The following is a 23,306-nucleotide window of genomic DNA, read 5'->3' on the forward strand; positions in this document are numbered from 1 at the left end:
GATTGTTGTCAGTAAGAAAAACAGAAATAAACAATGCGTTACTTTTATCATTTATTATTATTTTAACGGACTAAGCAACAGTTCATTAATACTTTAACTGTTTTATAATTTTACAAGGGAATATTTTATTTTCATTTCTTTGCTCATAGCCAGGGCAAAGCCAAGAGAGAGGCACAACCCAACACCTGGCCGCTCCTCTGGTCACTGCAGAAGTTTATCTGTACCAGTTTTATTCCCACATATTGTTAATAAGTTCCATTTTTTAAATTGTGGACTGTCGTGTTCATTTCTGGGAGAAGATGAGCAAACTTGAAACATACGTTTTCAAAATATTTTAAACGGTTGAAGGTTAAAATCTCACAGCACCATGGACGTCCCTCTGCACTGTCACAGGCTGGATGGACAAAAGCGTGCCAACGTTTTTTAATACAATAAAAACAATACATGAATGTGATTGGTTAAAAAGTTGAGGAGGAGCCGCAGTTTAGACTTGGCTCTCCCTTTGGTGATCAGTCTGGTGTCTTGCAAATGTTTCATCTCTGCTCCAATCACATGTCTTCTTCCTGCAAAAGGAAACTCCCTGTTGCTATGCAGTTTAGTCATTTTCCACAACAGCCTCACCCTGACTGTGCATGCATGTGGATCCTGCTCCACACCCTACACAAAGCACAAATGTGTAAACTAAAGATAAAACCTGCAAGAAAAATAGTCTAAAAGTTCACCCCTTAAAATAAAAAAAAGTATTTTATGGTTTATTAAATTTAGTTTCATTAAATTTTATTTATATAAAATGTATTAAGGTTCTGTTTTAAGGTGCTTATTGTAAGGTAAGACCTACTATAAGCAGCACTTGGCAAAGTGGGAAGGAAGAACTTGGTTTTAAGCTGCTGAAGAGACGAGACGTGAACGTGTCAGTGCTGTTCCAGGGACTTCTGGTTTAGACTTCCTCCTGACCCAGCCATCTTGTTTTCCCACCTGCTCCGGACAATCAGCTGGGAGAGAGCTAACGCTGGCTAAGCTACCTTTGCCTGCACCGAGTACAGGGGCCTGGCTAGCTACGGGATTTTCAAGGGTGTGGAGCCGGGTCTCCAGTTCAGTGAGTCTGGCCTCCAAAGCTGTAAACAGGTGACATTTATTACAAGTATCATTGTACTTGTAATAAACTTCTAAACTTCTTACACACAGAGCAGGAAGTTGTAGGAGGGACAGGTGAAGAGGCCATGCTGCTAGCGAGTCAACTACAACCTGAGCTAAGCTAGCGAATCCCTGAAGACACAGTGAGTGAATACTGTGATTCAGCAGAGAGTGTGCTTTGGATAAAAAGTGAAGATTACACTTTTAAATAAGTCGTTATCTAAAAGTTTACATTAAATGGGCTACACAGATAAGCTACACCAGGGGTGTCCAACTCCAGGCCTCAAGGTCCGGTGTCCTGCAGGTTTTAGACGTCACCCTGGGTCAGCACACCTGAATTAAACGATTAGCTCATTACCAGGCCTCTGGAGAACTTCAGGACATGCTGAGGAGGTAATCTGGCCCTTGAGGCTTGGAGTTGGACACCCCTGAGTTACACAAAACACCACATGCTTTTTAACAGGAACAGGAAGTGACAATGCACTGCAGATATTAGAGTGAGATCTGATTGAAGATAGTCCACTTTAACGCAATTCAACAGGAGTGTTGCATTAATTGTTTTGGAATTGCAACCATTTGTAAAATAATATTAGCCATTTCTTGGCCAGATGAAGCAGATTTAAAAACAAACAAACAAACAAAAATACAGAGTTGATTCCAAGTGTTTAATTCGCAATTAGTAACTGTTCACTCAAACAGTCCACATCCAGGAATGTACTGTCCAGTTCAGGAATACCAAGTGGCCCGAGAGAGCGCAGAAGTATTAAACATCCTGGTTTAACATCCTGGTTTTTCTTCTCACTGAAAAACTGCAGTTATTATTTGATTTAAGGTACACTGTTGTGGTAAAAAAAATTAAATCTGTCTTTGTCCAAATACTTATGGACCTAACTGTGTATTTCTTTCCTAACCACAGCATAAAAGCACTTAATGAGGACTCGGGAAACGAGAACGGCTTTGATGCCACAACAGATGTCGACACGTGTGTTTGCTATGCTCAAACTACAGCATCCCAACGACAGACCATAAAGAGCTCATTTCAGATACCATGCGCTCGGTGTTATCACATGCAGATCATAAAAGAGAGAACCATCAGTGATAAATATTACTTCATTTCCAAGATTGTAATTTTTAAATAAAAAAAAAATAATAATTTTGTAAACTGAACTGAAGTGTTTGTTCTGTTCATTTGTATTTCTGCTCCTGCCGGAGAGCCGATCCAGTGTGACTCCTGCCTTTATTAAGGCCTTCTATGACTGAGCTCAAATTAAGTCATTATGATTTTAAAAACAGCAGCAGACAGCACTAACAGAAACTTAATGTCTCATAATCGTTATTTTTAAATAAACAACTTCATAAGAAGCTGATTTTATCACAGCAGCATAACCATCAGCGGGTTTATCAGTCTGTCAGCAAAGGTTCAAAACACATCAAGAGGTTATGGTGTGAAATGGAAAACACATTTTGTAAGCATGTCTGATGGGACGGGATGCTTTACCACCTTTCCTTTCGTAATATGTGGTCCAGTGTATCCTCTTTGAAAGCACTGGAGAACTGTTCCAGCTCATATTATTGCTCCCACGCACATACTTTCAGGTCACTTCACTCAGCTACAAACATTCCTGTGAAAAATTGACTTTTTGACTTCAGCTTATTTGTATTATAAGATTTTGCAGAATTAATTTGTTCTTTTTTTTTTGTTCAGATAAATGTAAAAGTTGATTCTTAATCCCAATAAAAACACTTCAAAGTAATACAAAAGAAAATGCAACGATGCACTGTCACAAAGCTGAAAACAACCATTTGTTCAGGGGACTTTTTGGAAGTTGATGATTTCTATTTCCTAAGACTTCGATTCCCCTTTACCAGCAACGTCACGACTCCTCGCTCTTAATTTATTCAGCTGGGACTCTGCGACATCAGCTCGCTCCTCTGCCTCCTCCAGTTCATGTTGCGCTTTCCGAAACTTAGCCAAATGGATGCTGCTTTGTTCCTCCTGTGTTTCAGAGAGCCACAGTAAAGAAGAGTTTTGTCTACATAACACGCCTGCATTTCTCACAGTGTTTAAGGATTTTCTCTCACCGCCTCCTCACACTGCCGCTTATATGCTTTCACTTTGAGCTGCAGCTTGTTGACCAGATCCTGCAGCCTCGCCGAGTTCTTCTTCTCCTCCTCACCCTGAAATCAAACAGAAGTGCTTCTCTCACATCTCTTTGAACATTTTCTCTCCTTCTCTGAGCAGCTTGTGAAATTTGCTTTGTTACGTAACAGACTTGTTACCTGATAAGTGAGCTCTTTAATCCTCCTTTCATATTTCCTCACACCTTTCGCGGCCTCTCCACTGTGTTTCTGTTCTGCCTCCAACTCATTTTCCAGCTCACGGACCTTAATAGAAATATATTTAGTTTAGATTTGAGCCTTAATTTCTCGGCATGTGTCGTTGCTCTCTGTCAGATCGTACTTTGGCTTCCAGCTTCTGAATCTCCTTCTTCCCTCCTTTAAGTGCCACCTGCTCGGCCTCATCCAGACGCTGCTGCAGGTCTTTCACCATGGCCTCCAGGTTCTTTTTCATCCTCTCCAAGTGAGCGCTGGTGTCCTGCTCCTTCTTCAACTCCTCAGCCATCATGGCAGCCTGCATGCAAATGTGAACTGTGAAATTTTAATCCAGCCTCAAAGTCCAGCAGCCCTCATTCAAGTGACAGCGCAGTTAATTGATTTGAGGAGGAGACTGACATCTGTGATGGCTTTCTTGGCCTTCTCGTCTGCGCTCCTCGCCTCCTGCGCGGTCTCCTCCATCTCCGACTGCAGCTGAGCCAAATCAGCTTCCATTTTCCTCTTAGAGTTCACGAGACTGGTGTTCTGGTCATTAAACAACATTGAAATATGACATTGAAAGAAGTCTTTGGGTCCCTTACATTAGTGAAAGTGTCAAAATTAAAGAGAGAAATGAAGAGAAAAGTAGCTGAAAATCTGAACTTTAACGCATCATCTGTAAAACACAGAGGAGGTAGTTCAATCCATAATTTCCTAAATCAAACTGCCGATGTTTCGTGTGTTTGTTACACAGCGCTGATATAAAACCAGATTTTATTGGGCAGTTGGTTTAAATAGAGCTTATTTTCAACTACTTTATACACAGAAAGACTGCAAATAAATGTTATTTTTACTATTGATTAAGTCCAGTTCTCTAAAAAATTACACAAAAAAAATACACTAAAAAATGGACTCTGTATTTTGCGCTCTCACCTGAGAGTGCAGCAGCTGAACACGCTCGCTGATCTCCATCAGCTCCTGCTCAGCGAGCTTTCGACTTCTGTCACACTGCTCCAGCGACGCCCTCAGCTCCTCGTTCTCCGCCATCGTAAGATTGTTGCGGCGTTCTATGATAGCTAGCTCCTCTTTTAGGTCCTCCTGACGTTGGAGGGCTTCATCCAGATGGACCTGGGTGTCCTGAGGATGGAGGCAGTAGTTCTGGGATTTTAAACATCATCCCAGAATTTTTAACCAGAACAGAAAAAGTTCCCACGCACCTTCAGCTGAGTCTGCAGATTTCTCAGTTGTTTGGTTGCCTCGGCTGCCTGCCTGTTGGCGTGACCCAGCTGTATTTCCATCTCGTTTAGATCCCCTTCCATCTTTTTCTTCATCCGGACAGCATCGTTCCTGCTGCGCGTCTCTGCATCCAGCGTGATCTGCAGATATTCCACCGTTCTCTGGTAATTCCTTTTAAGCTGGTCGATTTCTTCGTCTTTCTCTGCCACCTTCCTCTCCACCTCTGACTTGATCTGGTTCAGCTCCAGCTCAAGTTGCAGGATTTTGGCCTCCTCTTGTTCCAAGGAAGACTTCAGAGAGAGAAAACAGCAATTAGTGTTGTTGTTATTTTATAAAATATTAAAGTTTGTTGGGGCGAAAAAATACCTCAGCTTCCTCGAGAGCTGCCTGGGTGTCTCTCTTCTCTTGTTCGGTGTGCTTTGTGGCTTTTTCCAGCTCACGGAGCATTTTGGTGGACTGTCCAACTTGCTCGGTGATATCTGTGATTTCCTCTAAAAGACACATCAACACACTTTATGTAAAACATTGACTGCAGCCGCTCAGAATCCAAACAGCAATTTATTTCCTGCAGAAGCCTTACGTTGAAGATTTTTATTGTCTCTTTTCATGCTCTCAAGGTGATCCAAGACTTCTTCGTATGAATTTTTCAGCTTGAAGAGTTCTGTGTTCAGCGCTCTGGACTCTCTCTGGGAGACTTCCAGATCTGATTGACTCTCCTCATACTTCTGTTTCCACTCAGCCAAAACCTGGCAGGAAGCAGCACATGTAATCAGTGTAGCCTTATGATGATACAAATGAGGACATGTTTCAAAACAGAAAGACCCACCTTGTCGAAATTCTTCTGTTTCTTGTCTAAGGTGGCATTTGCTGCGTTTGACCTTTCTAGCTCAACCATGAGATCCTCGAACTCTGCCTGCAGCCTCTGCTTGGACTTCTCCAGCGATGCACACTTGACATTTGCTGCCTCTGTCATCTCCTCGGACTCCTGCAGCCGCTGGACCAGCTTCTTCCTTTGAACCGAACATAAACTGCGTTAAAGCAGAAGAAGCCCATCAGCGCTGACCCGAGATACACACTGTGAGGTTTTTTACTTTGCCTCCTCGAGCTCCTCGGTGCGCTGGATGGCGTCTGTCTCGTATTTATTTCTCCACTGAGCCACGTCACTGTTCACCTTGGACAGGCAGCGCTGCAGCTCAACTTTGGCCTCTTGCTCCTCCTCGTACTGCTCTCTTAAGAGCTCGCAGTCGTGACGAGATGACTGCAAACTGTGAGCCAAGGTGTTTTTTGTCTAAAGAAATTTAAAAACGTACACAAAAAAACTGCTTCATGCCTTTTAAAACTGCTTCACCGAGATGCAGTAACAAATTTTTTTGCCCTCTGGGAACAGAAGGAACAAGCTGTGACTACAGCTGTGAATCATACTGAGTCATGACTGCAGGCAACTTTTACATTTAATATTTATGGAGCAACATTTGAATTCCTTTGAAGTCTGATTTTGGTCTCCCGACTCTAGCTGCTAAATGTTCACCAGCTAATCTCTAACATGGCTCTATTTTTCATCCTGAGCAGGTGCGGTACAGATGCTTTTTAAAGGTTTCTCTCTGAAAGGAGCCGTGAGAAACAGCAAGACAGAAACAACAAAACGAGGAGCGGAAACTGGCTGTGAAGCTTTATCAAGCTGACTTCAGATTCTGTTTTTTCTCAGATCCAATTATGAAGTCACTCACAAAGATCTCACAAAGGTGGCAACACAATAATGTGACAGAACAGCTGCTAGATTTTACTCTAAACCAGTGCTTCTCAAAGTGTGTGGTTCACCCCACTGGTGGGGTGCAGAGTTCTGACTGGTGGGGTGCAAATATGCGCATCCGCATCCACATGTTTGCACTCTTCAGTGCACTTCTTTTCAGCTACAGCCTACACACATCAACAACAACAACAGGACCTAGTTCATTCTGTTTTAAGCCGGCAAGGCAAGATTGCAGATGCTGCTCAGGTTTGTCCGCCTCCCCTGCAGCCACGCCCCAGACCACGCCCCGCCACAGCCTTGCAGTCAAAAACAGGCTCACTGCAGCCAATACGAGTGAATAGTATTAAACTCTCACTAAATTATATTTTTTTCATCTCTGTTCACAAGTTTCTGAATTTTCTTTTTTTATATAAAACTAAGACTGAACTGTATTTTTCCATGTTTGGCAATGTTCACATTCTCTTTAAATTGTTGCTTTTTTGAAGAAGTGGCGCAGACTAATGAAGCAGTCTAGAGACAAAAGTTACAAATAGTTGTTTGAAATGAAAGTTGTTTGTTTATAACAACAATTACTGAAGGATTCATTGAGAATGAGTTTCTAAATAAAGTCACGGCTCAGCTTTTCTGTCATTGCTTTGTTTAGATGGGGCGTGAAAATATTTCTTCCTGCCACGAGGAGTCGCCCCCTGCTGGTCATTAAAAATCATTCAGATCAATCATGGCTATTTCTTATAATTCAGAATATACTGCCCCCTTCGGCCTAAATGTAAAAATGCACCTTCTTTACACATTCAGAATATATTAATAAACTTATTTGTTTTTTTCTTCTGGCTTTTACATGTTTGACAAATATGTTAATCACAGCTTTACAGCTTTTTGTATTGTACACAGAGAAGACAGTGATAAATGTCTGATAAATTACTGACCTGTCTTGGAAAGAGTCAGTCGAGGTATTGCAGTCATGGACTGCAAAATTAGTCTGCATGCATCAAACGTTTATTTACGGTCACATGGTTTGGCTCCAATGAACTAAAAGATTCCTAAAATCTTTGATGTCTGTGGCCAAAACATCCAGTTCAGTCAGTCATTGTTTCCTAATGCAGATAGATATGAAAAAAAAGCTAATAAACTGCTAAATCATCATAGCTGATGGTTTTGAGATTGAATTTCTCATCCGTTCACAAGAGATTAGTAAGAACTCTAAATCCTTGCTGTGACTAGATATCAATCTTTGTTGTGCCTTTCAGACCTTGATTTCTTCGTCCAAAAGTCTCTTCATCTCTTCAATTTTGTGACCGGCTGCAGTCTTCCCTCTGTTCACCTGGAACAGAATGGACTCTTTTTCTTCCAGCAGACGGGTAAGTTCACCTGTCCAGGACAAAAAGAATAAAAACTCACGTGTCTGAGCATCTAAAATGTTCTTTTTATCCTTTTTTGATTAAAAACCTACCATTTTCTGTCTGCAGTCGAGCACTCAGGGTAGTGTAATCACTAAGAGACCTCTGGGCTTCATCTGCTTTGGTCTTGTATTCATTCATTTGATCTTCAAGGCTCCTGCACTGTTTCTCCACGTTAGCCTGAAACATAGAGCTCTGGTTATAATAGAAGAGAAGATTTCAGAAAAAAGTCCCCTCTGCAGACAGATGTTTACCTTGCTTTTCAGAACAGTCTCCATACTCCTTGCCATGTCATCGATTTCCATCTTCATCTCGCTCTTTTCTTTCTCCAGTTTCTGCTTGACCCTTTGAAGGTTTTCTATCTGATCGCCGAGCTCCACAACGCTGTCCGCCTGCTTCTTGCGTAAAGCAACAGCGATGGATTCATGCTGCAGGGTGGACTCTTCCAGTTCGTGGCGCAGTCTCTGAATCTCAGCCTCGCGCTTCTTGTTGAGCTCGGCCTGAGCGGCGGAGGCTCCTCCGGCCTCTTCCAGCCTCTCGGTGATCTCCTCCAGCTCTCTGGACAGGTCAGACCTCTGCTTCTCCACTTTGGCCCGAGCTGCACGCTCAGCTTCGATTTCCTCTTCCAGTTCTTCAGTGCGAGCCTACAATTTGAACACATGAAACTGGTATCATAACACTGAACATCAAGTGCTTGATACTTTGAGACTGCTACAATTACATAAACACCTGAAGCTCTTTAATCGCCTTTTGAAGCTGCGTGCTAAGAGCTTGTTCGTCGTCAACTTTGCTCTGCAGGCTGCTGATTTCAAAGTCCTTCCTGAGAAGAGAATGATTTCAGGTTCAGATAATATTTAACTCCATTTATAAGATCAAAGTTTCACTGTATATAAAAGATGGATGGAGCCATCATTCCCATGTTGTTTTTTCAGTGTGGGATGGTGCTGAATATTAATGTAATTTAATGAAAATTTAAAGAGTATTGCTGTTAGTTTTTTTTAATTATTATTTTATTAGTATTTAAACCTTGTTGTGTTGCCATAAAGTCCTGTTGTTTCCACCTGTGTGTGTTTTCCTTCACTTTGTGCCTCTGTGATGATTCTGTGATCTTGTCGATTGTCTGGATTTTTGTCCTTTTGAACTCTTCCTGCTTGTATCGAAAAGCACTTTTTGTTCATTACTACATCTGCTGCTTTGCTACCTGCTGTGTGGGCTCAATACAACAAGGTGGTGTGATTAGCTGACATTTCAAACAGGAAACAGGGATAGTTGGATGTGGATTCACTCTGTGGTTTAGGAGGTAAAACAGCAAAAGGTCAGCTTTAGATAAAAAGGAATAAAAAGCTTTTGTCTGGACGGACACTGCTGAACAGAATGTTCTTGGGTTTAGGAGGTAAAAGCTCGGATTCATTGCTTGGCGAAATCTTTTTTTTAGTAATCTATTTATTAACTCACTTTTTCAGTTGTTCCTCCGCCTGCAGCTTTTCATTCTCCAGGTCCATGATGGTTTCCTGGGACAGCCTCAGATCTCCCTCCAGTTTCCTTCTGGATCTCTCCAAGTCGGCACGCAACTTCTTCTCCTGCTCCACCAGCCCCTCCAACTGCAGGATGTTTACATCAATCACTAAGTCTGCAGCTAACATTACAAGTTTACGTGATGGCTTCATCTTAAGAAGCACTGAGCCTTTTATACTTACATCATCAATTTGTTGCTCCAGCTTAGTCTTTGTCTTTATTAGAGAACTGACTCTGTCCTCCTCTGCCTGGAGGTCGTCTAAAGTCTGCTGGTGCACCTCCTGCAAAGCTTTCGTCTCCTTTGAGGACTTCAACAGGTTTTCCTCAAGAGTCGTTAACTCCTCGATCAAATTCTTAACCTAAGGAGAGAACTTTGTTAAAAACAAAAGCTTTAAAAGTTCAGACAACAGAAATCATCAGAGGCACCTTATTTTCAGTGGCATATTTCTCCTTCTCCACTTTGGCGATGGTAAGTTCCAGGTCGTCTATGTCCCGTTTGAGCTCAGAACATTCGTCCTCCAGTTTCCTCTTCTGGGCGGTGATTTCAGCGTTGATCTCCTCCTCTTCCTCCAGCCTCTCGGAGAATTCTTTGGCTTTGGCTTCCAGGTGGATCTTGCTCTTTATCAAGCCTTCACACCTTTCCTCAGCATCGCACAGGTTCTCCCTCTCCTGAGGAAACAGGACACAATGACTGTCATAGTGCAGTAGATTTTTAATTTAACCTCGGTTAATAGTTATTCTTTTTCTAAAGTTTGGACACATATTCATATTTCATGTTTTTGCACAGGGATCTGTTTGGAATCTTCTATTTTCCTTTAAGGATAGCTGAGCTGCCTGCTGACGGTGCAGAAGCCGACCATTTCCCTTTCTCTGTGATGGTATAAAGAAAACTTTTAATGAATACTACAAGCTATTTCCTTTGTCTTCATGTCGGCGGAGCTGAAGCAGACGTTAGAGGAAGTGTTCAGATGTATGTTCAGGAAGTGATCAGGATGCAATCAAAATGCTCAGTCACAGTGATCTGGATGAGCTCTGAGTCAGATCCAAACTGTGTGTTGATTCAAATCAACGATGAATTCCCTCAGAAAGTTATATGGAAGCAGCTGGCAGTCAATAATCAGGCCACAGAAATGTTCCAGTGATGTGTTTGTGCAGTCCCTCCACATTTCGTTTCTTCAAAGTGCTCAGATTAACATCCTGTCAGGTCATTTTCTTCTTATTTAACACTTCCTTAATAAACTGAAGATTATTTCTGCACAGGGGTCAGTCTCGTGTTACCACATTGTCCATTCACTGTCGCTCCCAGCAGGTCTTTTTCTCGTTTTTCTCTTTAGTGGTTTCTTAACAGCATGGAGGAAACATTCACGCTTCCTTCAACAGCTGCTCGAACTCTAGGAAGCGCTGACATGAGCTCTAATTTCAGAGGATGGTGATTCTAATGGCGTTATTCTGCACAGCAGAGAGATCTTGCTCTTCGTTTCCTCGAGCATCACAGCCTGCGTAGGCGAACTCACAGTACTTAAATAAATCATGTACTGACTGACCTTCATGTCTGAATAAAAGATAGACCAGCATTTTCTTTACATCACTTGTTCTTGCATTAATAGAGATTACCACAGTAGTAGCAGTGGGCTTTTTCTGTGCACCAACACCAGAAACCTTTGACACAAATCTTAATATGTTGTAACGCTGTTATAAGCATTATTTGCTTTAAGTTTAACATCATGGTCAGTTTGCTTTCTTCTTATTTTAAGTTTGTTTTCCTCCAGTTTCCCTGCAGTGATCAATTATACTAGTTCTTATCTTACCTCATTATTGATCATCTTTAATTTAATCTGATCTTCAAATCAGGCAGAACAAAATCAATACAAACAGACCACTTTGTCCCACTCAGGGCTGAGTGTTTACATACTGCTTGTATTTGAAGGTAAAGGTCATTCTTCTCCTGCACCAGCATGACCATCTTCTCTTCCAGCTCCTTCCTCCTGGCCTCCGACTTTGCCAACTCCTCTCTGAGTCGAGCAAACTCCTCCTTCATGGTCTGCATCTCCTTCTCAGCCTCTGCACTTCGTAACAGAGGCTTTATCTTGAAGAAGAGCTTCATCCAAGGCCAGTTCTTCACATTCATGAACGAACGAATGTTGTACTGGATGATGTAAACGGCCTCTCTACAGAGTGAAAAAGCAAAACAATGAAGAATTTGTTACAGATGTGAAGGTGATGAGAAAATCTGATCTTTTTAAGGTTTCTCTAAGTTATTCCTCACTTTTTCACTAGCTACAATGTCAGAGTAGCTTAAAAAATGAAAGGGAAAAAAAATGAAGGGAAGCAGAGTAAAAATGAGAAATTATCTTGGCATTTTTAATGTGGGACAAAGATCACGACTGCAATTACAATCATAATTAATGACAGTTTAGAAGAAATAGTCTCCTTTGTTACCATAAAGGACGCAGTTATGAAATAGCCTGTGTTCAATCCCATCTAACTTTCTCCGTCTTTCATTCGCCTAATTTTCCATAAATTCTACATCCACTAATCCAAAAGAAAAAAAAAAAAGTGCCAGACCTTTTCTTCATCATCTCCTTTAACCTCAGCCTGGTGACGTAACCTCTGGCTACAGCCTGGATTCGAGTCATCAGCACAGCTAGACGCTCATCCCGCATCTCCTCCAGAAGACCCAAAAGGCCGGCTTTGAAAAACACCTGCAAGTTGAGAAAGATTTCTCTTCAATTTCAAATTATCCATCCATTCTCTTCTGCGTATCCTTGTCAGGATGACGTGGGGGCTGGAGCCCAGCCGGCTGTCTTAGGGCGAGAGGCGGGGTACACCCTGGACAGGTTGCCAGTCTGTCGCAGGGCTAACACACAGAGACAGACAACCATTTGCACCTATGGGCAATTTAGAGTTTCCAATTAATCTAACCCCACTAACTGCATGTCTTTGGAATGTGGGAGGAAGCCGGATTACCCAGAGAGAACCCACGCAAACACAGATAGGCCCCGGCCTGATGGTGGAATTGAACTCAGGACCTTCTGTGAGGCATCATTGTGCTGCCTGCTAGCAATTTCAAATTATTTTAGCTGAAATATTATATAATATATATATATATTTTTTTAAACATACCTTTGTGTATCCGAATCTATACTGGGTGTGGTCCACGTCAATGGACGACAGCAGCTTCTCGGAGGCCTTCTTGCTGTCAATAAACTGGCCCTCGGGGATCGCGCTGGCATTCAGAATCCTGTATCTGTCACACACGTGTGGAGGTTTAGTCTAAAACTCGAGGCAGTTCTTCAAACAAATTACATGTTACCTTTGCCTGAAGTCTCCATACAGAATCCTGCTGGGGAATCCCTTCCTGCAGATCCGGATACCTTCCAGCACTCCGTTACATCGCAGCTGATGAAGGACCAGATGGTGATCCATGATTCCTACAACAGATAGAGGTAACTTTTCCCCACAGGGTAACTTCAGTTCAAATTTTTTTTCTTTATTTGTTGTCTATTCCTGTTTGTTTTACCTGGTATCTTGGTCTCATTTGGGATGATGCATCTGACAAAGTGTGGATGTGTTGACCTGAGGTTGGCCATTAGTTTGTTCAGGTTCTCCTGCAACACATCATGCTTTCAGTCAGATGGACTGATGGTAACATGTGCTGCACCAGTGTACCAGCACATGTAATGTGACAATAAAAGTGATTTGATACCATTTGATACCACAGAAATCACATTAACAGTAGATGTTACCCGCTGGTTTTTGGAATCATTATTCTCGAGCTTTGACTGTAGCATTGTTACTAGATATGACAATTTTTAGATCGCACGATGGAGCGCTCAAGTGTAAGACAATGTTAGCAAGCTTGGTTGGCTGGTTGCTTCCATAAACTGTGTGAGTGCAATGCAGAGATGCAGATGCTCGTCAGTGAGAAACACGGAAAGTCACTGAATCTGGATCACAGAGTTCCCGGGATAGGCTATTATAATATTAGTATAATAAGCCACACTCTCTGAATGGCACTAAGTAAGATGTTTAATCTTTATATTTTAATGTCTGATAAAAAGAAACTCCAAAAATTCTTTGTGTTGAGCTTATAAACTGCTGGCAGTAGATTAATATTTATTGTACAGACACAGTTTTGTCAGTTAACTTGACACAACACAAATGTGTGATTCACAAAGTGTCAAACTGCTTTTAACACTCAGTTAATTTCAATATAAATAGACAGTAGCTAAGGTTACGCATTAAAGCAGATATTTCTTTCACGCAGGAGCAAAACTCTGAGGCAAGTTCCCAAATAAACATTATCACGAGGAACTGTTTTATTAATTTCTTGGAACCCTAGTTTATCCAAGATAAATAAATTGGACGAACTGAGGTCTCATGTCACAATGACTCGTCGGAAAAAAAAAACTATAGCTTCTTGGCTTTCTTTTTGTTTTTCTATTCATTTTTGTGCTATAATCTATTTTATGGTTCAAACGTGAGCAGTTAATTAGTCTCATTTATCTAGAGCTGTCTGGGAATTTGGGAAACTTCAGACCACTAATCTGCAGTGACAGAGAGCCTGGTGAGGTGGAGGTAAACTCTGGAAAGAAGAGGAATGAGAGTCAGTAGAAACAAGATAAAATACATGTGGAAAGGTGAAGATGCAGTCAAAGCTCTGGAGAGTGCACGAAACAGGTAAGGAAGAGAGGACAGGCAGGGTGGGTGGAGACGAGCGTCAGGGGTGCCTTTGTGAGAGCAGCAAGAGTGAAAAGAAAGGTTTAAAAGATGGTGGCGAGACCTGCTGTGATGAATGATTTAGAGACGGTGGCACTGACAAAAAGACGGGAGGTGGAGCTGAAGATGTTCAGATCTTGATTAGGAATGAGCAGGATGGACAGGATTTAAAGATTAGTGGATGTTGATGATGGAGCTGACAGAAGAGGAAGAGCACAGAGAAGATTCATGGATGCAGTGAAGGAGGAAGATAGGGTGAGGTGAACAGAGATGATCTGCTGTGGTGACCTCTAAATGGAGCAGACGAAAAAAGAAGGAGGAGGAATGACTTGAAATCTATTATCTGGTGAGTCTTCTTCTATGTTTCCTTAAATGTTACATTTTTATAAATTTATGCAAAACAACAAAAACAAATGATTTATTCAGGGAATGTATAGAAGACCAGACGAGCTTTCAAGCTTGTGGTCCCTCCTCACAAATATCAACCAGTTGTATTATTTCTTTATCAATATTTGATGGACAAAGAAGAAACTATTACAACTATAACTACTGCTCCAGTTCTTAATACAGAAAAACTGTGTCATGTAAGTTTATTTTAAAAGAGTTAAAAGGATTTACGGGTAAATAATAACTATGTCTTACCCTAAAGAGTGCAGAAACTGTCTGGAAGGAGGACCCCTTTTTCTTGTAGTTTTTCTTGTTCCTATCAGCAGCAGCTAAAAACCCCCACATGAGATAAATGGTGAAATCTTAATCTAATCTCAATCTCTCATCTGTGTTTGATGTCTAAAGAGCTGGCATACCATCAGCTGATGCATACGTGGCAAAGAGCTGGCAGAGCAGTTTGAGGGAAGCTTTCTGGTAAAGCTGCACCACGGTGTCGTTCAGCGGGTCCTTGTTTTTTTCCAGCCAGCCGCTGATGTTGTAGTCGACGGTGCCGGCGTAGTGCATGAGGGAGAAGTGGGCCTCTGTCTTTCCTTTGGATGGTTTGGGCTTCTGAAAGATGCTGTTCTTCCCCAAGTGCTGGTCGTACAGCTTGTTTTTGAAAGACCCGTCTGTGGCCTTCGGGAACATACACTCCTCTTCCAGAATGGAGAAAATGCCCATCGGCTGAGAGGTGGAAAAGGTGATTAGTGTTTCATTCCTGTCTTCTACTCTTGATTTGAATATTTAAGGTAACAAAAAAGTAAACAAACCTTCTCAATGAGCTCAATGCACGCAGCCAAGTCCATGCCAAAGTCAATAAACTCCCACTCGATCCCTTCCTTTTTGTATTCCTCCTGCTCCAGCACAAACATGTGGTGGTTGAAAAACTGTTGGAGCTTCTCGTTGGTAAAGTTGATGCACAGCTGCTCCAGGCTGTTTATCTGCGTCAAACAGAAACGTTTCACCCATCAAACAATCAGAAATATGTTTAAAGGGATTTGATGTTTTTTCATCTCTGCAGGAATCCCCTTCACCTCAAAAATTTCAAACCCTGCGATATCCAGGACGCCAATGAAGTGCTGTCTGGGAAGTTTGGTGTCGAGCTGCTGGTTGATCCTCGTGACCATCCAGAGGAACAGCTTCTCGTACACGGCCTTCGATAAGGCGCCCACAGCATTGTTCACCTGAAAAATCAGACATCATTTTCACATTGTGTTGCTTTTAATAGCTCAGCTTGTACAGCGGACTGTAGGTGTGTAATAACAGGAATCGTTAGGTTGCTGGTTCAACTCCAGTTTGAAGGAGGTTTTACGATGCTTTCTGTCTGTACTGATTCAAAGTAGGTTTAAAAATACTGGATGCTTACAGATGGGCTGTGGTTAGTGGGCGTTTTTAGCTGTGGAAACATCATGTACCTGCTGTGGAGTCTGGCCTTTGGTGACATATTCATTCCCAACCTTCACTCGAGGGCAACACAGAGCTTTCAGCAAATCAGCAGAGTTCAGACCCATCAGATAGGCAACTTTGTCCGCCACTGCAGGAGAGATAACACAGAGGGGAAGGTCAGTGGGAGAGTGTACCCTGCATTTTAGATGAAACTCGCTGTAGCCCCTTATGACCTTAGCCTGGATAAATGGTTAAGAAACAAGACAGATGGATAATGCAGGTCAGCAAAATGTCACATCAAAACTGATAATAATCATGAAAATATGAGGAATCAAAAACAAATGAAGCAAAATTTAAAAATAACCTCTATTTCAGCGAATTCACTTTTTGTGCGCTGTGTTCAGATGACTCTCGGGTGGAAACAGCAGCCTTGTTCATTTGCTCGAAATATGGCAGTGCCTCATGCAGAACATTGCAAAGTAAGCAGTACTATAAGAGTGAAAGAAATAAGTGGAAGTGCCTGAGATCAAAGGCCTATTCTGAACAAAGGGGGCAAATTCAAGTGTCACATCACGCCTACATGAAGCTTTCAAAGCAGGAAATGCATAGACCTCTGAAACACTTTGTGGAAACTGATGATTCACCAACTAAAACTATTTTGAACTGAGCAAAATCATAAACAGGCCCCTCTGTGTCACGTATGCATCTGTTTCAGTGTATTTAGCAGAGGTATAATGTGGAAATCTAAGGCTACAGTCACATTGGGGGAAACAGTGGTTGGAGACTGCAGTGACCACGTCAAGTCAACTTGTCAAGACAGCAATAAAATGGCAATAAGAGTCAGACTGTTATCAGTTTTGGGGATCAAGTTGGCAGCTACATGCATCAGACTGATGGAGCAGCCGAGTTGTGCTCATGAGCACAGACTGACTGAATATTTAGGTCTTTGCAGTCTGCGTTTATTAATTGGATGACGGTTAATTGCAAACCTTGAGACTGACTGCAGCCAGTTCAGTTGGACTGAGACAAGTTGCTTCATACGGGGTGGCCAAAGCTGGTTGAAGGTGGTGTAGCTAAACTTCTTGGTGACCAGTTGGTGGCTGCAGCTACTTGCAACTGGTCCCAGACAGCAAAAAACATTGAATGCAATCACTCGTCAACCACCTTTTTTCTTCCTGGTTAAACAGAGATTGCCGTCCTAGTTTTGGTCAGCTGTGGGGCCCAAAAGTAAAAGTTGGAACAAAATTCACAGTGAAGCTGTAAAGTTGTCCCGCTGATGCCTGCTTTGGTTTTAAATTAGGGTGGAGGCACCACCTCAGACGTCTCACCCTCAGTGCCATCGGGCTCGGCCTGCTCCTCCCGCTGCTTCTGCTTGAACTTCATGTTCCCGTTGTGCATGACGGCACCCGTCAGCTTGTAGATGCCGACCTTTTCCTCAGTGCTAAAACCCAGGATGTCAATGGCTCTCTGAAGAACAGACACAGACATGGGAACTTCTCTGAGTTTAGTGCCAATGTCATGATTTTAACCATTTAAATGTAATGATGTGTTGATGTTGTGCATTGATTTATTTTTCAAATTAATAGTAATACATTTATGCATAATTATTTTCACATATAATTTAAGTAATAAAATTTAAAACCAACAAAAATCAGGTATTTCAAGTCTTTCATCTGATGTCAAAATATATCAGTAAAAATACTGTAATTAAGTGCATGGCTTCAGCCTGTATTCCACATTTCTGTGCATATTTTGCACTTACATCTGTGGCCATCAGCTCCTCTGCATCATTGATGCTCAGCACAGTGATTTCCCCCTGGCTGATAAAAGGGTAATCATAAGGATTGCTGGTTATCAGCAGCATCTCTGAAATGAGGCACAGAAAAATAGCTCATAGCTCTGTGCAGGACCAGACGCCATGGAAACTGTGTCACAACCATTTAGAGCTCATTGATTGGTATATTCACCGATTAAATCAGGCTTCTTGTTTGACAAGATCTGATAGAAGATGTGATAGCTCCTCTCTGCAAGCAGCTGGAAAGTCACTCTGGATTTTTCCAAAAGGTCTGACAATAACCAGAAATAAAACACAAATCACAAAACTTGGACAGACAGCAGAATATTAATTATTCCAAAAAATATTCACAGTCACATTCAGGCCTCACTCTCTGTCAGACGTTTTGCAGCTATAAAGTTTAGATTTTGATCGAAAATGTATAAGAAGACCTTCATTAATTGACCTCAGGCATAAAACAAAATATATTTTTTTAAAAAGGACTCTGGTCTGAAAAATAAAGGTAATGAGGGCGCATTAATCCTGCGTTCTTTCCAATGACCACCAGGGGGCGACTTCTCTGCTTCCAGAAAGCAGTCAGATTATATGGAAGTCTATGGGGAGAAGGAGTCTAGTGATCACTTGATGTATGACTTCAGTACCTTGATTGTGAGCTTATGATGTCAGTCACTGGTTTCAAGTCATATTTAAAACTACATGATGTTCATTTTGCTGTTATCAGGCCAATACCTTAATGTTATTATAATAATTGATTTCAATTTTGCTAGATTTTTCATCAGTTTTCAATCAACTTAGGCTTCTAACTGAGCAATTTATACAGCTAGATTGGACAGGTGTCTACTGCAGGTAGAGTTGATTTAGAAAATGTCTCCTGTGCTTCTGATTTCGCTGTGACGTTGAGTGATTTTGGATGAGGAGGGCATTCCTATCACCTCTCCTCTGCACCGTCACACTCCTGATGAACAGCTGGGCACACTGTGTGGAAAACATAGATGTCTGTGAATAATCACCTATCATATTCTTTGGGGAGACAGTGAAAGCCAAAGCCTTAAACCAGAGGGTAATTTCACTGTGGCTAAACCCATCTTTTGTATAAAGTCTGTCCCAACATTCGTGACAGAAAAGCTGCAGTTAATTATCTTTATTATTAACTGTTAAAATGGGCACTTACAAGTTTCAATATCAGCTGATGCCAACTTCCCCTTTGTTCCGAAGTGGATGCGGATGAATTTTCCCTGGAAAAGTTTAACATATGAGCTGGGACACTATTTTGACCATTGGACGTCTCTGGTAATCAAGCTCTAAGATAAATAAACTACATTTAAAGAAAAAAACAAAACAAAGTTATTCTTAAAGCTCACATCACCTGATATAATCAGTTGGGGTTTTTTTTGTCATTATAACAGCTGAATTTTCTTAGTATGATAGCATGATGTCAGCCTCGGCTGGTCTTAACTCACAAATCGAGACGAGTTGTCATTCCTCACAGTCTTGGCGTTCCCGAAAGCTTCCAGCAGAGGGTTAGCCTGGATGATTTGATCCTCCAGAGTCCCCTGCAGAAGAATAAAAAGACATTTCAAGTTCTTTTCATTTAAATTAAGGTAAAAGCTTTCAGATTTTCTGCTCATGTTTCATCTCTAGATAATTAGAAGATGAATTAATTGGACTGAACCTGCATTTTACTGCCCGGTTGTTCCTTCTTGCTTGACTCTCCCATTGCTGTGATTGTTGCAAAGTACTGGATTACTCGCTTTGTGTTGACTGTTTTCCCAGCACCAGATTCTCCACTGATAAAATGTGACATCAGACAAACGATGGGAATGAAATATATGCAGAACGAAAAGTAAACAGCTAATAAAGTCATACTTACGTGATCAGGATAGACTGATTCTCTCGATCTGAAGAGAAGAAAGAAAGTGGATGATATCGGAGTTTGAGGGGCTGATGCACGTTTGTGGGGTTTTAGGCTTTGAACTTTTTTTAGTCTTTAAATAGAGTTTCATTTCACTTTAATTTTTACTATATTTTATGTCCCCTGTGCGTCTATTTAGGAAAGGAATGTATGAGTGAGAGATAAAAAGTGCTTCAAGTCATGCAACATACAAATCTGTGCAAAATTCTTGAGCCAGCCAGCCTTCTTTTCCTTATATCTTACTTCCAAGGAGCCAGACTTTGTTAAAGTGGTCTCGAGCAACAGTTCTCCTAGCTTTCTAAAGGTCTTTCACAGTTTGTCTTTGGAGACTGGATGCGTTTACACCCATTTTCAGTCCAGTCCTTGTACCTGACCATTTTCAGAGGTTTTTTTTGTTTGTTTGTTTGTTTGCTTTGTGTGTGCCAGGTTTGCAGGTCCTGCAGGTTTTAGACATGTCCTTCTTCTTCTTTCTTACATTTGTATTGGCAGTTGGCAAATAACTGAAAGGTGCATTACTGCCACCAACTGGTATGGAGTATGGTCTGGAACAACGCTCAAAAAAATAAAAATAAATAAATAAATAAATAAATAAAATTTAAAAAAAATCTTCATATCCTTCCAAACAGGTTCTAGACATGTCCTTGATCCAACACAGCTGATTTAAATGGCTTAATTACTTCCTCAACATGTTTTCTCCAGAGGCCTGGTAATGAACTAATCGTTTAATTCAGGTGTGTTCACCCAGGGTGAGATCTAAAGCCTGCAGGACTCCGGCCCTTGAGGCCTGGAATTCCCCACCTCTGGTTTAAGGCATTGAACATTGACCAGTTAAACCAGGGGTGAGCAACTCCAGGCCTCGAGGGCCGAAGTCCTGCAGGTTTTAGATGTGTCCATGATTCAACACAGCTGATTTAAATTGCTAAATTACCTCCTCAACATGTCCGAAGTTCTCCAGAGGCCCTCATCATTTGATTCAGGCGTGTCGATCCAGGGTAACATCTAAAACCTGCAGGACACCGGCCCTTGAGGCCTGATGTTCCAAATCCCTGATTTAAAGAAATAAGGGGTGGCTCAAGACTTTAGCACAGGACTGTATTTCCACCTGGGAAGGTCGTAAGAAGCATGAGAACTTCTTCTGTATACACACCGTTTGCTTCACATGCTGAAGATCTCCATGGAGGACTGTGTAACACGAAGCCTGAGCTGTCAGTGATTCCTGTTTATCTGTTTTATGTTTGAAGTGAAACTAAAGCTGAATCATTAAAGTCTCTATTATAAGGTGACTGCTTTCATCTGCAGTTGTTGCAGAAGCGTGTTAATTAAGTTGCTCTACTATTTAGTTATCCTGTGTGCACAAGATAAATAACTTTTTCTCACAATATAATTAACTCGCGCACTTCTGATAATTAGATTTATCCACTGTGCACGACACAGACACAGCTTACACCACCTTTCACCTCAGGACTAATATTTGTTTTTCACAATAAAACTAAAGAAATAAGTAAATACAAATTATTTTGGTTTACGTCAGTGCAAAATTGTAATTACATGTTGGACCTGGTAAAAGGTAAGAAAAAAATCATGTTAACAGGACTTTTTATGTATTTCTTAAAAGCTGTATGAGTATTGCTTTTTGTGCATATATGCCTGTAATTTTGGTTATTTAATATTGATCTTTTTCATTTCATTGCATTATGTTGTTAATTTTTTTAGCATGTTTAATTTGCATTTTGTAAATATTGGATAGTACATCAAACTTTTTAAAGTAATTATGCTTTTAATTATCTAAAACTATACACAATTTTAATTGAACTGTTAATATAACTCAAAAAATGCAGACAAACATGACGCTAGTCATGCCAATAACAATACTATGGGGCCAGACCTGTAAGCATGTACTGGTAAGCGTTGTCAGAGATGGAGAAGATGTGTGGGGGGACCTCCTGGCGTTTCTTTCCTCTGTACCCGGCCACCACCTCTGGGTTGTAGACCGGCAGCCACTTGTAAGGGTTCACAGTCACACAGAAGAGCCCAGAATAGGTCTGAATTAACAAGAAAAAAAACCCAGAATACAGACTGTTGGTATTGAATTAAAGTTAAAGATATTGTGAGTCACAGTTGTCCTTACATAAATCATCCAGGCAGCGTAGCGTTTCTTGAGGTTAAAAAGCACGGCGGGTTCGTGCAGATGCGTCAGCAGGGCCATGTCCTCTATCTTGTCAAACTTGGGTGGGTTCATTGGCCGAATGTCATCCACATGCACTGTGACAACCTGAAGTACAATTTCAAAAAGATACATTGTAAAAAAAATGACAGATAAAGACAGAAAAACTGATATAAGATGTCAGAAATAGTCAAATAATAGCTGGACTCTTTCACCTTTCCATCCTCAATCTCCACATTGACCTTAGTGCCATCCTGGCTTCTGATTTTTCCCTCGACATACTCCTGCTTCGGGTGAGGCACAAAAACGGCACTTTTGGCATCAAACGGCACATTCTGAGCTGCAATTCTCTCCCGCTCAGATTTACGCAGGTATGGGGCGGCCACCCCAAATACTTCCATGTCCGTGTCACTCATTTTGTTGAGCTGAGCGATAAGGATGAAAAAAGAGTTTAAAAGTAAAGTGAAGATGACGAGAAATTTAAAAAATATGTTGCTTACCTGAGTCAGAATTTCCAAAGAATGCTTGAATCCCAGAAGTTTTAGAGCCTTTAAATCATAAAAAATGACTGTACTGTCTGTACTGTTGTTAATTTTCCAATGGTGCACCACAGACACCTGACTAGACACCCTCACCAGACTTTGACAGCTTTTATAAGAGATGGTCGGGGGTTCTGCTTCATCTATATTTGGAGATCTGGCTCTCATGCCACCTTGGATGAGCAAGTATGTCCATTTTGTACTTCAAACTGTCTATATATAGGTGTATTGTGTCACTTTTAAACTGTTTCAATTGTAATCCTTCAGACTTTCCATTAAAAAGCAATGAATGGCATGGACAACAGCTTTGGAAGCTTACTGTCCCAACATGGCAGGCCTAATTTTCTGGGATCAGGGAAGATTAGCTCTGTTGGGGCTTCGCTAAAACTCTGGAGAGCAGAGCCTGTCACACACACCACTCTATTGGGGCAGCTGGGATAGGTGGGCAACATTAGCGCATCGTCCTGGCTAACATGATTTACCATAAATCCATTTAAAATCCTTTGAGCAAGTTTCTATTAATGTGTCTCCATCCCCAAAGATAATATAGTGCAGATATGTGTGTTTGCGTTTATAGGATGTGACTGCAGTGTTAAGGCAGGACTTACTGGAAGCTTAGCTGACTGTTTTATCTTTGGATCCAGTGCTATTCAGACTTCCCCACAGAAAAGTCAGGATAATGTTGAGATTTCCTTAATTTGCTTGAGTCTTACAATTTTAACTTTGAGAAACTTGGATTATGATCTCAATAAATTTAACTTAAAGAGTCAAATAAATGCTGTAAACATAACTTTAGTTAGATCGTGTGTTGAAGCAGGACAGAAGCTCGGCTAATTTACTGAGAAATGTTTAACTGACAACTAATTCTGATTTGAAGAGTTTCAGTCGGGTTTCAGAATTCATCAAAGTTCAGAAACAGCATTAGTGAAGTAACAAAGTAGACTCATCTCTGTGCTTCTCCTGCTAGATCTCAGTGTTCAATACTTTTGGCCATAATATTTTATTACAGAGATTAGAGCA

The 23,306-nt window shown here is 41.2% G+C and overlaps 1 protein-coding gene and 1 long non-coding RNA gene across 2 annotated transcripts; one reads left to right on the top strand and one right to left on the bottom strand.

Annotated features, from left to right (window-relative positions):
- The first annotated feature begins 892 nt into the window (after positions 1–892).
- Positions 893–2,224, top strand: LOC143418410 (uncharacterized). The gene is made up of 3 exons (XR_013098414.1): positions 893–1,096; positions 1,186–1,277; positions 2,051–2,224. It is a non-coding gene; the product is annotated as an uncharacterized LOC143418410 (long non-coding RNA).
- LOC101482151 (myosin heavy chain, skeletal muscle, adult) lies at positions 1,781–22,276 on the bottom strand. The gene is made up of 39 exons (XM_076883436.1): positions 22,248–22,276; positions 21,963–22,172; positions 21,712–21,855; positions 21,469–21,625; positions 19,542–19,569; positions 19,344–19,458; positions 19,132–19,224; positions 18,843–18,906; positions 17,844–17,942; positions 17,639–17,742; positions 17,205–17,343; positions 15,906–16,024; positions 15,525–15,674; positions 15,261–15,431; positions 14,868–15,174; positions 14,707–14,780; positions 12,866–12,953; positions 12,659–12,776; positions 12,469–12,592; positions 11,911–12,047; positions 11,258–11,513; positions 9,772–10,014; positions 9,528–9,704; positions 9,286–9,431; positions 8,560–8,650; positions 8,085–8,474; positions 7,884–8,010; positions 7,683–7,801; positions 5,775–5,971; positions 5,510–5,693; positions 5,264–5,429; positions 5,050–5,174; positions 4,665–4,973; positions 4,381–4,584; positions 3,868–3,993; positions 3,596–3,766; positions 3,415–3,519; positions 3,217–3,312; positions 1,781–3,130 (listed from the first exon to the last, which is right to left on the bottom strand). The coding sequence occupies exons 2-39, from the start codon at positions 22,161–22,163 to the stop codon at positions 2,978–2,980; spliced, it is 5,817 nt and encodes a 1,938-aa protein (XP_076739551.1). The 5' UTR covers positions 22,164–22,172; positions 22,248–22,276; the 3' UTR covers positions 1,781–2,977.
- Between the last annotated feature and the right edge of the window lie 1,030 nt (positions 22,277–23,306).

The sequence above is a fragment of the Maylandia zebra genome, linkage group LG4 (genome assembly GCF_041146795.1).
Source record: "Maylandia zebra isolate NMK-2024a linkage group LG4, Mzebra_GT3a, whole genome shotgun sequence".
NCBI lineage: Eukaryota > Metazoa > Chordata > Actinopteri > Cichliformes > Cichlidae > Maylandia > Maylandia zebra.

Coding starts and splice junctions, on each gene's coding strand:
- LOC101482151 (XM_076883436.1), bottom strand. CDS start 22,163: ATGAGTGACACGGACATGGAAGTATTTGGGGTGGCCGCCCCATACCTG. Junction 14,781..14,867: donor CACGTATGCATCAGCTGATG/GTATGCCAGCTC, acceptor GGGGGTTTTTAG/CTGCTGCTGATAGGAACAAG. Junction 5,694..5,774: donor GAGGAGCTCGAGGAGGCAAA/GTAAAAAACCTC, acceptor TTCGGTTCAAAG/GAAGAAGCTGGTCCAGCGGC.